The sequence below is a fragment of the Protopterus annectens genome, chromosome 12.part0 (genome assembly GCF_019279795.1).
Source record: "Protopterus annectens isolate FY-2018-M chromosome 12.part0, PAN1.0, whole genome shotgun sequence".
NCBI lineage: Eukaryota > Metazoa > Chordata > Ceratodontiformes > Protopteridae > Protopterus > Protopterus annectens.
Window position 1 is genome coordinate 633,182,362 of NC_056746.1, and position 13,643 is coordinate 633,196,004.

The 13,643-nt window shown below is 37.9% G+C and overlaps 1 protein-coding gene across 1 annotated transcript in view; it reads right to left on the bottom strand.

The window, feature by feature from the left end:
* Positions 1–4,087: 4,087 nt before the first annotated feature.
* LOC122816201 (kelch-like protein 10) overlaps positions 4,088–13,643 on the bottom strand; it is a 67,698-nt gene continuing 58,142 nt past the window's right edge. Inside the window, exons 2-5 of the mRNA XM_044088950.1 lie at positions 11,325–11,814; positions 6,283–6,897; positions 5,826–5,981; positions 4,088–4,462 (exon numbers count right to left, since the gene is read on the bottom strand). Coding sequence (XP_043944885.1) covers positions 4,088–4,462; positions 5,826–5,981; positions 6,283–6,897; positions 11,325–11,814 — 1,636 coding nt within the window. The remainder of the gene's footprint in view (positions 4,463–5,825; positions 5,982–6,282; positions 6,898–11,324; positions 11,815–13,643) is intronic.

Here is a 13,643-nt window from a genome sequence, read left to right on the forward strand (position 1 = left end):
GAAGCAAATATAAACCTCTGTTAGGATCTAATAATGAGGTTGGGGTGAATGATGGAACAATTCATCACATCTTGGTTGACAATTCATCATATGGCAAAAGATGTGTGCTTGAGTACGGACCATATGTGGGTAAAGTAAAGAAAATCATGGCAGAAAGTTGGAACATCATTTCTATTGATGAACAATTAGTTGGAATATTAGGGACTGGACCACATTTTGTGTTTAAGATGGGATACAATATTAAGAACTACTTAGAGAGAAGTAATTTGAATATAGAGTCTCATAACACTTGTACTAAAAAATGTGGAGATTGCAATCAATGTCACACAACATTTCAGGAAAATAGTATTGTGTTAGAGAATGCAAATAGAACAAGAATTAGGTTTAAACAGGGAAACTGTAACACCAAAATGATTATATATTTGGCTAAATGCAGGATATGCTCCAGTTTTTACATAGGAAAAACTGAAAGGAGATTTAATAAGCGCATATATGCACATTTATATAGTATCAAAACCAAAGATGAAAAAAATGCACTGTATAGACACATTAAAAAGTGTGGAGACAGACACTATTTCAATTTTGCTATAGTAGATAGTGTTTTAATAGACATCAAGGGAGGAGATTTTAAAGGATTGCTGTCCTACAAAGAATACTGGTGGCAAGTATTTTTAGATTCTTCTAATCCACCAGGACTGAATGATGTCATCTCCATTAAACCCTTATTAGCTATGGATTGATAATTTTATATAGTACACAAGAGTATTTTGGGTACATGTGGACTTATATTAGACCATATTAGAATACATTCAGTTTTTTATAGGTAGTTATAGATTTGTGTGATGTCTTTCACACTGTACTATAATATATTTTATCATCCTAATTATATAGGTATTATATTTGTATTGTTTATATATTTCTGAGCTGATTATTTTTAATAATATTTACATCTTCATAAGTTACATGTTCAGTAATGTATATAGGATATTTCAATAGAATATTATATACAGTAAGAGACAGAATGTCAGATTCTGACATTTTATCAGTTTTATATTTATCCACACATTGTTTATATGCATTACTTATTGTGTGTTTAATTATATTTTTATTTAATTCCATTCAATTTTATATATTCATGTTATTGTTTTGTGATTATGATAACTTGAGGTGCAAGTACTGATATTTGCTTTTTGTCAGTTGTATTTTGACATATTGTTGCAATATCTCTTTAAAGGAAAGTATTCAAAGAGTTTGGTTTTGGTGCCAAAAAGTTTATTTAAATGTTAGGAGGCTCATTTTTCAGCGTTCTGATGAAGCTTGCCATGGAGCAAGTGAAAGCGCTTAACTGTTGGATTATCACTGTATTTGCAAAATAAAATCATTTGTTTGCTGCTGTGGACTTTTCCGAGGTTTTTTGACATTATCTGGAACTGCTTTTGAGGGAGAGCGTCTCAAGACGCAGAGGTAGTTAACGTTCTTTATCGGTTATTTGTTCTGTTACTAGCATAGGGTTGTAGTACATTTTGAAGTGATGGAGTTTTTATCTGGATGGTATATAATTTTGTGGACTAACGTAAGTTGGTTGTAAAGGAGAAACTGAGGAAGTTCCAGACAGTTGAGCTGCTTTAATGCTTGACAGTGGTGATTTCTGTAGTGTTATTGTGGGATGTGATAGTAAATGGAGGGGGGGTGTCTGCAGTGTGTCTAGTAGGCTGGAAGATCATGCATTGTGTTTTGTTAGGGTTCAGTATTAGTTGCGAGTCTGTGAGGCATTTCTCAACAAATAGGGAGGAATCTTGTGTTAAAGACTGGAGTTTGTGGAGTGAAGGTGCTGCACAGATTAATGTGGAATCATCTGCATATTGACTAATTGAGGCGAGTTGTGTAGCAGTATGAAGATTACTTGTGAAAATGGAGAACAGTAAGGGACCAAGGATGGAGCCTTGAGGAACCCCTAATTAGACTGGGAATAGAGGAGAGAGTTCCTTTTGCCATTGAAAGCCTGCTGACAGCCTGATAAGTTGCTATGGAACCAATTTAAGGTGTTATTACTAAATTTCGTTCTGAAAGAGCAGTATTAAGTTTGCTATGATTTACCATATCAAAGGCCTTAGAAAGGTCCAGGAAAATTGCAGATACATATTGCCCATTTTTGTTATGGTTATTTACTGTATGAGGAATGACATAAGAGCAGTGGTGGTGCTATGAGAAGATCAAAACCCATGTTGTGTGTCTGTCAGAAGTTTGTGTGTGTTGAGGTTGGCCATAACTTGTGTGTGCATACGCCTCTAGGATTTTAGATAGAGAGGAAGGTATAGCAATAAGGCAATGGTTAGTCATTTCTTTAGAATTGCCTCCTTTATTGAGAGGTATAATGTGGGAGATTTTCCAGATGTCTAGAACTATATTTTCAGATAGGGACTGGTTAATGAGGATTGCTATTGGGTAAGCTATTATGTCAGCAGCAATTTTCAGAAATTTTGAAGGAAGCTTATCAGTGGCTAAAGTGGTGGGCTTTCATTTTTTTAGCAGTTTTTTAATAGTATCTATGGATACAGGTTGTAAGTTAAAGGTATTTTCAATATTAGAAGCAGTGACATTTCCAGTATTAGAAGCAGTGGCTGATATGGTAGAGGTTGATGAGAAATGTGACTTAGTTAGTGCTAGGATGGAATATGTGAAGAATGTATTGAATTGGGTAGCATTATTTTCAGAACTATTTTCAGTAGTTGGTGTGGGGGTAGTAGATTTACCTGCAAGGAGAATGTTACTGATGTCTGTCCAGAGAGAGTTGTTTTGGTATTTAGTTTGTATGTTATGGTAATAGTTTATTTTATCTTGCCTCGCCATTTTTTTGGATTTGTTACTCAGTTCTACGTACATTATTTCTGAGATCTGGGATCTATTTTTTTGCCATTGGGCCCAAGATTTATCTCTAATTTTTAGGAGATAACTCCAAGACCTGTCTGCAAGATCTCTTTACCTGACCTTCCATAAAGATAGGATTTCATTATGCATGAACAATTCTTTTTTACCTAAAGTGGCTTCCACATCCAACATAAATCATGTCATCAAGTTACCTGTGTTCTTTCCAAAATTCTCAAACAAAGGAAAATACATACTGCATCTTTTGGACTACATTTTATCTGCGCAGAACCCAATAATTCAGGAAACTGACCAATTATTTGTATCCTTCTCCAAGAACAAATTGGGTAAAGCAGTGTCTAAAGTGGCCCTGGCTAAATGGTTGACTGATTGTATATCCTTTGTTTATAAAGAATGAGGTTTTGCCTAATCCCCCCAAAAACACATTCCACAAAATCCGTAGGATCTTCATCTGCTTTTTGGTCAAGAGCATCCATAGATGATATTTGTGCATCTGCCACTTAGTCCAATGCCCATACCTTTAATGCTTTTTAAAGTTAGGCATACTATCCAGAAATAGGGCATCATTTGGTTATGCTGTACTCCAGAATATCCTTCCATGAGGACCACCCAAGGTTCATCTAGCCGGGGACTCTGTCCCATCAGTTGAGGAAAGAATGAAAGTGACAACATCTGATACAAAAGTTATGTACTCAGCAAAACAATGCATCTGTGTTGTCCATTTCCATTCTTCTTTAACTCGCCACCCTCCAACCCCCTTCCCTATCTTTCTAGTGAGGCCTAAGGGACGACCCTTTGGGAATCCGCCTGTTTTCTGTTTTAGCTCCAGCCTTTCTGTATGCCTTTATCTTATCCATAATAATATATCATGTATATGTTAGTTTTGGGGCAGCAAACTCCATCTAAGGTATGCCAGGATGATGGGCCATTATTGGGTAAATGAAGGAGCTCAAGAGCTAGCTCTGTGAGTCTAGTAAAAATGGTTGAGTTGAATCCAAGACCTATCAACTGAGTAAGAATGAAAATGGAGAACACAGATTCATCGTTATGGTGAGTACATCACTTTTGTTTTTATTCTCGTGTGCTATTAGACCTATGTATTTAATGATGGCATATATATTTTAATGAGAAACATGAGATCCATTTTCCATTAATACTTTTATTATTTAATTCTCTAAAACAAAATAAAAAAAAATACTAATCAGGTAGCTAATATCCTAATGCAATCTGAAAGATTAATTTTGTTTTCAAGAGACAACTCTGGAAAACTCTTTCTTGGTACCGCATACTCTGCAGTATTTGGTAATCCTCCAATGACACAGCATTTAAGTGCGCTGCGGGCAGTCCTCATGTTAGGGATATTGTGCCATTCGCCAGTCTTGACATTATAACACTCGGCTTTTAGAGTTGCAGAAAAGCCATTATACCCACCAACAACAAACAGCTGCTCATCCAACACCCCAATTCCAAAGTTACTTCTAGGGGTTAGCATGTTGGAAATGATGTGCCAAGTGTTAGTAACTGGATTGTAGACCTCAACACTGCTAAGTTGATCGAATCCATCAAATCCTCCGACCTGTAATATAGAAAGAGGAACTCAGTTAATTCAGTAGTTGGTAGATACATGTGCAGCCTGTAAACTCAAGACTGGTATATAATGCAAGTGCTTGTTGCTCTACAAGAGCAGTTTTAGATCCTTACCACCTCATAATTTGTACATTACAAAGCAAAACAATCTTAAAATGCAAAGTGGGTCTGCTGTGGTTAATGACTTTCTAACAACTACATTAAAATGTGATTAAAAGAATGTGGACCCTCTCTAAATGTAAAATATTCTCCTATTCTGGATTGTGTACTATGTTGTATTACTCTCACATTGCTCATTAACCCAGGCTGTGCTTGAAAGAGACCGCTGGCATATTCTGTACATATATATATATATATATATATATATATATATATATATATATATATATATATAAAGAAAGCAGAAATTGACAATACAGAACTTTTAAGAAAAGCAGTAATGATACTAAAAAAAAAAAACATATATTCTAATTAGTGCACCAGCCTCAGAATTCAGATTTTCTGATTAGTGCAACACTCTTAGAACACTCAGAACTCCCTAATTTGTGGGTATAATACAAATTTGTTGTACAGAGGAGTAAGCAACAAAACACAAACATATGCCAACTCAAGTCAGTATGCTTCAACATCTATGAACTAGGCCCAGCTGTTCATAGCAAGTGCCTCAAAGCCCATATACAAGTACAGATGCATTTATACACACACATATAGACATACACAAAAATGCACAGACAGCACACATACACACACACACACACACACACACACACATATATATATATATATATATATATATATATATATATATATATATATATCTTTATACACCTGCTTACAAACACATGCGAGCACAAACACAAATGTGCACTTTCCATTTTTATGCCATTGTGAAGTATTGTAGAAGTAGCCTTGGTAATGTTTTTCACAATGAGGTTATACTCGTGACACCTGTTTAGTCCACTCCCTATCTAAACTTCTCATAGTCCAGATCACTTTCACTACATTTTGCCAGGGTGAAAAGTGATTTAGTGTAGAGGTAATTATATTTCTCATTTACCTCATCTCTTGGTCCCCCCAGCATTAGGATATCCCTAGTTCCCCTTCCCTCAATGTGCTGAAGTACCAATTTAGAGTATTGCACAGTTTCCTAGCTGTTTTATGCTTGTCATTTTCTTGTCTGCAGTAATAAAATGACTATAAAATATTTCCCAGTCTAAACAGCTGACAGATTCTTCACATTCATTTGCTTTGATATGATTCCAGTTAAGTTATTAGTTTTCAAACATCATATGTCAAGAGAATGCAAAATAATAAAGAATGACCAAACTGTTTTCCTTGCCACATTTTCTTACTACATAAATGTTTCCTTGATATGCGGTCACTCCCGCCCCTCTTCGTTCATTTCTCATTGGTGCGATCAGAGCCCACTGGTTGGTTTCCGGATCATATATCTCAGCTGTTTGTAAACATTCATATTCATCACCAGTGGAGCCTCCAAATATGTACACCTGAATTAATAAAACAAGCCAAAAAAATAACCAATAAAAGTCAAAAATTGAATAAGGCTGATTATTAGTAGTAATTAGTCATTATCAAATGAAGTAAAACTAGAAAGTCATATTCAAGTAACAGCCTTCATCTGTTGCTAATCTGATATGCTATTACTAGACAGAGCATGCATGAACTCACTTAAGCTGTATAGGGTTTAGCCTGGAAGTTCTGCATATATGGGTAAATGTGATGAAATGTTTTTTCTGTTTTTAACCCTGACAGGAATAATTCTCACTCAATATACATGCATTTATTTACCTTTCCTTGTAGAGCTGTAGCACCTGCATCAGTTCTGACTTCATGCATATGAGAAATCAAAGTCCATCGATTCATTTCAGGGTCATATTGCTCAGCTGTGTTCAGGTATTTTTGCCCATCAAATCCCCCCATGGCATATATGAAGTTGTTTAGTACAGTTACACTAAGACAGCAGTGTCTTGAATGCATGGGGGCAACTTCCTGCCATGTCTTTTTGATAGGGTTGAAACACCTAACGGTGTTGAGGTAATTCTCACCATCAGTTCCACCAATAATATACATGTATCCCTTTAGATACGCTACACCATGGTTTGCACGAGGGCTTTCCCCTTCAGATGTAACATCTACCCACATATCAACATGAGTATCATATGCCTCAATGACATTTGTCAGGCTAGCTTCACTCTCTCCACCAATGGCAAAGAGGACTGCATCTGGAAGTCGGGGCCTATTTAGCAGTTTCCTGGATTGTTGGCAGGAAGGACTTTTGTTCAGAGCATACATGATTTTAAGGGTATTAATTATAGCTTGGTTGCATTCATGATTGCCTTTCACGTAGTCATGATTTTTGATATTCTTTATAAAATATTCCACATCCATTCGGTACAGTCGCACCTGAAATAAAAATAAAAAATGGTTGATAACTCTTCATAAAAGCTTTTACTCTTACGGTTATAATGCTGATCTGGCAGAGAAGTATATAAACTGCTGTGGCTTGCACTGGAACTTAACTTGAGTTGAATTCAAATTCTTGTACACTTACAATATGTAAATTAAATACTTCCCATGGAATAAGTCAGAAGTTTTATTCTTCATTCCATTAAGTAATTATTGGTAGATGAAGTTGTGTGATAAAATCATTCTTTTCCTGTTCTTTCCTTAGGATTTATCAAGTGAGTTTGTACTGGTTTGGTGTATTTGCTGCAGCAGTAGGAGATACACGTTTACAGCCTTTCAAGGAGTGATTTTTACTCTTCTTTTTCTCAGCATTGAAATTAAAACTGTGTGTTTAAAAATAACCGCAACCTTTCACATCTCTTTAAAAAACTATTAGGTGTGGGAAGATGTGTAACATTAAGGATGGTCCTTGGCTGCTATTGGATTTACACGAAGAACATGACAAAACTACTTACAGTGGCATCTTGGTAGTGGGAGACATTTGAAATACTAATAAAATATCCTTGTTTTAATATTTAGTCTTGTGTACAGGTCGTCAGAATTACACATGCTGCACCCATCACACACAGTACAAAGCAGATGCATATATCTACATATGCTGAGGCACTTAAATGTAACCAGGTTAGTTATAAACCCTTATGTCACTCTGTGGATTGCCAGCTGGCTCACAGACAGGACCCAGGAAGTTAGAATTGGGGAGTCCAACTCTACAAAGAGGCCAGTAACAAATGGAGTCCCTCAGCGATCATTCCTGGGACTGCTTCTTTTTGGCATTTCCTTTTCTGTACTCAAGGCCAATGTCAAGGGCCTCTGGCTGACCAAATGTGCAAATGACTGCAAATTAGAAGCAGTCATAGAATCCCCCACTGACCTTAATGGACTCTAGAAGGGCTGAAACAGACAAATAATTTGTGTTAGAGCCATGGACAAAATAGATGCCAAGAAATGCATAATAGTAGCCATTGGGAAGTTATCCACCCCTGGTTATTATGATATTGACAACACACATCTAAGTGTTGACCCAGTAGTGAGGGAATTGGGCACACACATAGATAGGCTAGAGCCTTTGACCATCACGTGTCTACAGTAGTGAGGAAATAATTCTGTGTTGTGCAACTTATAAATGAATGTATGGCATTTAGGTCCAAGCAGGTCATTGGTGTATCATTGAGTAGCATGTTCATCTCCCAGGCCCCTGCTTGTAAATGGTGCATCTCCCAAGACCTTGCCTACACTTACCAATGGTACCAAAACGTGTCAGACATTTGGGGTGCCCTAGTGGTCGTTTAGCCTAGTATACACCTATGAACCTACTGACTAAACTAATTGTTCAGAAACCAGGAATAACTATGTATTCGCAAGTGTGTTGTTAATATTGATGTTATGGCAAGGAGTGCCATGATTATGCTTTAATATTGGGAAAAAGACCAACTAGTTAAAAGCTCATCTAGCAGAAGATGTGTTAATATCCAGTGCTGTGCTAGGCACTAAAATACGGACACTGTCAGCCAACAAATGACAGCAGCAAAAGTAATACCAGACTACAGTTCTTACCACACTTCTTCGGCCACCAAACCAGGAACAAAGCACTAAAGGTGGAGGAGTGTCCATATTCACCAAGGATATTCACACCTCCAGGCTAGTTGTCCAACACAATGCATCTGAAATTGTATAGGTGCAACTAACACTAGGTAAGACTGCAATCCAAATTGTAGCTTGCTACAGATCCCCCACCATGCCCCAAGATTCTCACTACACTGTTCTAAACATACTAGAAAATATTAAGATACAACCAAACACCCTAATACTGGGTGATTTCAACTATCCTGCCATTATTTGGGAAAACTACTTGAGTACCAACACCTTTGCCCAATGGTTCTTGGAATTCATAAATTCCAACGCTGTGGACCAACTAATCCATTGTTCCACCAGGGGCTCAAATATCCTAGTCCTGGTCATTACCAACATGGGAAATCGATGTTCCACACCAGTTGCCACCCTCTCGTTGGTCAGGTCTGACCATAACCTAATCACCCTTGACGTCCACATCCCACCCCCACCCCCCAGTAGGGAAACCTCCATAAAAAACTTCTCCAAAGCCAACTTCATGCTGCTCTTGTCAGAAGTGACAAACTTCATGACACCCATGCAGACCAGAACTGAAAGTTTGACCGTTGAATCCTACACTAAGGCACTGTACGAGTACATCCACTCGTACATGAATCATGCCATTCCAAACAGAATCAAGACGGTCTCCTCCAAAAAAAGGAACCCAATCTGGTGGTCCCCTGCCATAAACAAAGTATACAACGGAAGGAAGAAACTGTTGCAGAAAAGAGGAAAATCCCAGGATGCAAAAAACTCCCCTTACCAACTTCAGTAAGAAACCCATACAAACTCAAATATGAACTGAAACACCACTGTTGGACACAAAAAACTTCTTTATTAACATGTTCTGGTATCTTAGTTTCTTGCCTTCTGTTGGAACATTTTAACATCACAAATGTGTCCCTATATATACACCTCTCTTTTCCAATAAATCAATTAATCTCTTTAACAATTAAACAATTAAAAAATTATTGTGATGCTACTACACTGTAAAAGTAGCCGACTCAAAATCCAGCTCCAGACAAGTGACAAGTAGAGCACCTCCGGGTTCAGTCCTGGGACTGCTCTTGTTTGCATCTACTTCTCTGAAGTACAGGCCAGCACTAAGGGACTCTGGCTAACAAAGTTCACAGATGACTGCAAACTGGGAGCAATTACATAATTCCCAAATTATGTGGATATTCTACAAAAGGGCCTTACAGAAACAGATGCTTGGTGTGAGAGCCACAGGCTCAAGCTCAATGACAAGAAATGTATAGTTATCTCCTTTGGGAAAAAACATGTACTCATGAATTACCACATAAGTGGCAGTACACTAAACACCAAAAGTGTGATAAGGGACTTAGGGACACAGGTGGACAGTGGTCTCAGCTTCAATAGTAGCCACAACAGTTAGGAAATCCTTCTATGTGGCACGCCTCATCACTAAGGGCTTTTCATCCAGAATAAAGGAGGCCATTGTCCCACTGTACTCATCCCTCATTAGACCCATTATAGAGTACAACACCCGTTTGTTATGTACCTCACAAGACATCTGCAACAACTGGAAAGGCCACAGAAATACCTCACTAAAAGAATCACAGGCCTAAATCAGATGTCCTATGCTGACCGTCTAAAAAAACTCCAGCTATACTCTGTTGCATATTGCCTTCTCAGAGATGATGTCTGCTTAACAATACAAGGCCATGTCAAACCCAGTCCTGTTGGACATGCTACACTTCAAGAAATCACAATCCCTCAGAGCCACACGCTCCAAGGATCTAAACATGGTCATCACAATGAACAAAACATGCTGGAGGGATAGGTTCCTGACCTAGAGACTCCCCATACTCTGGAATAGACTACCCATACATGTCAAGTTGAGCACCTCTTTGGCCCTCTTCAAAAGGAACCTTGACGATTGGATGGGAGATAGGAAATTCACCCCAGGGATCACGTCAGTCACCCTGCTAGACAGGGGACCAGGGAAGTAAATATTCTGGGAAGAAATAGCCAGGGAATTGTTATGGCTAGGCTTGTGTAGGCCCTAGGGCCAATAGCCTAGTACCAACCTATGAACCTATAAAAAACAGTTTTGTTTCAGCCTGCCGTGAATGTCTTTCAGTTGTCCCCAAGTTCATCTCATATTTTGCCCTGTCCGTGGTAAATCTGTTTGATGTTTTGGTAAATCACTGAGAATTTCAGTCACTCAAAAAAGCCAGAAACAGAATGTCACAATTCTTATTGTTCAAATGCACATATTTATGTAATTAATGTTTTATTAATATTTTAAATGAATTAGAGCTCTTTAATTGTTTGTCCCGCCCTCTAATGCTAAATCTGATAGTACTCTTTAAGGGCTTTACTTGCTTTCAAAGATATAGCTCCATGCACTACAAAGAATTATGACTGAATCTCTTATCACAACCTTTAATTAGTTGTTTTCAATACAGATGCCAAGGTTCACCTCTCAAACATTGCTTTTGAGGTGACTTTACTAGAATCTGTGTCTCTAATGCAAGATAATATGGTTACAATCTGAGACCTGATCATAATCCTCCATTTTGGAGATGTGCCTTTTCTTTTCTTTTCCATAGTCTAAAATAGATCACTGCTTTAATAGACTGTTACATTTTACTTTGTATAAAGGAATGCGTTGGGCATGTCAATGCAAAAATTTAATACTTAATACCCTGTGTCTGATGTAGGTTAGTACTGATTACCAGGAAATTTCTATTAGTTGAATTGAGTGAAATAAAAAAAACATAAAGGCTTACCTTGGGAAGCAAAAGAGGAAGAAACTTCTTTCTGTCCTTGGGATCATGATTTATCCATTTCACAATGGCTTCAAACACCACATCTTCCTGCTTGACACTGAGCTCATCTTTTTCAATTATTTCTCCAAATTTAAAAGCTGACAACTGCAGAAACTCTTCAGATGCTTTTACTGTCTCCTCAAAGTTCTGAAGAATGAAAAGGCTTGCTTTGGTTTTCAGTTCAGGGCAGTAACAGCAGTCTGCAAGCATCCAAATTCCAATGCTGTTTTCTGGGCAGAGATGTGACTCAAAAAAGTCACAACAAGTCTTGACGATGCCAGATACACAGAACTGATCTGCTGCAATGAGAAGCTGCTTCACGTTATCTGCAGTGATTGATATTGTTCTGATATAAGCATATTCTATGATCAACTCCATCATGTCAGCAGAAACTCCAGGAATGTTGTATACCATTTTTTCCTTATTACTCCAAGCACCAGAAAACAAAGCCCTGCAAGTAAGAAGAAATATGATTGGTTCTTAACAGACAAAACATAACAGTAGCACCTATCAAGTTTCTTTTTCTCACCAGTTTAGGTTGATTGTTATGGGTGCTGTCGCTCGTCCTATGTTATGATTCAAGATGAACAGGTGGGGTATTTTGTTTATATGCCTTATTATGTAGAAAACATCAGGATGGATAGCAGCAACATAAAATACAAACAAACTGATTAACTGACAGACTAACAAATACATGCATGCTTACATCTCAACAGCTCTCTACAAAATGGCAGTCTAGCTTGCATGTGCTCTGTATTTATGCACATGTGCAAGCCCATGGAAAGCTTCTTAAAGGTGCATGCACACTCTAATCTATATCCTCCCTCTTTAGTGAATTGTCTTACAGTAACACTGACATTTGACTAGGCATGCAGTTATACAGACACTTAAGAAATAAACACAACATTCATGGCCATGTTGCTGTGTATCTGGAACATGGTCTGGAAATACAACCTGATCTAGTGATATAGCAATTAGGACTTGGTTTAACAACAGGGACAGTCATTGGTGAACAATCTGCTTGAAGACTCTCGGGAATCTTCTCAGGAACAGGGATATTTACTGGAATGTCCTCTGGAACTGGAACACTGGATGACTCACTCTGACAGTCTTTATCATAGGCAAGATGCTGCAATATTGGCTCGGACACCGGTACTAAATGTTTCCGATTCTGCCTAAATTCAGCTCATTGTGATTCCACAATGTACAGTCTTGGCTCTGGACATACACTTTTCATAACTCCAATCCTACCAAAACCTTTGGACATTTGCATCCTCATTTTTTCCCCTTCGCGTAATGGATTGATTGGTTTGCTGGTCTTATCGTAATAGGACTTCTGGGACAAACGCCTTTTCATAAGTTGAGCTTTCATCGCTTTGTTGTTCTTAGCACAGGGAACCAACAGACTGATGCTGATTGGTAGTGTGGTTCTGGTTTGCCTCAACAAAAGCCTTTTTGCAGGTAAACCAATATGTTTATCACAAGAAACATTTCTGAGATTCAGGATATTCAGAAAAACATCACTATTGTCTCATTTTGACTTCTCTGATAACTGTTTCACACTTTGAACTGCACATTCTGCCAAACCATTTGACTGTGGGTACTCAGGGCTACTCATAACATGAATAAAGTCCCACTCTTCAGCAAATCTCTTGAACTGCTGGCTTGTAAACTGTGTACCATTGTCAGAAATAATTTTGTGCGGACTACCATGGACTGCAAAATGACACTTCAACTTAATAAGGACAGTACTGGATGCTAGATTAGGAAGTAGGTCAATCTCGACCCAATGTGAATAAGAGTCTACTAACACCACGTAATGTTGACCATTCTATTTGAAAATGTCTGTAGCTACTGTCGACCATGGTAGTTCAGGAATCTGGTTTAGGTGAAGTGGTTCTTTCTGTTGATGTGGCTTAGTACTATTTCATACAGAACATAGAAGGCCAAAATACTAATCTTCTCGCCATTCTTTTGGTAGAATCAGTATCTGGGTGGCCACAATGCAAGATGGTAATATACTCTTGTTGCAAAGATTTTGGAACAATCACTTTTGGACCTTTCATGATGATACCATTGTCAAACAAAATCTCATCTCTGTAAGCAAAATAAGGTTGCAGGTCTACAGGTAAACAAGATTGCTTTGATGGCCATCCTCGACTGATAAAGTGGTTAAGCTTCTGAAGAATTGGATCTGAAGCTATGTGACTTTTAAGCTCATCAAGATGTGTGGAAGAGAAATTGCTCACTTCCATGACTTCAAAGTCAAGGTACTCATTT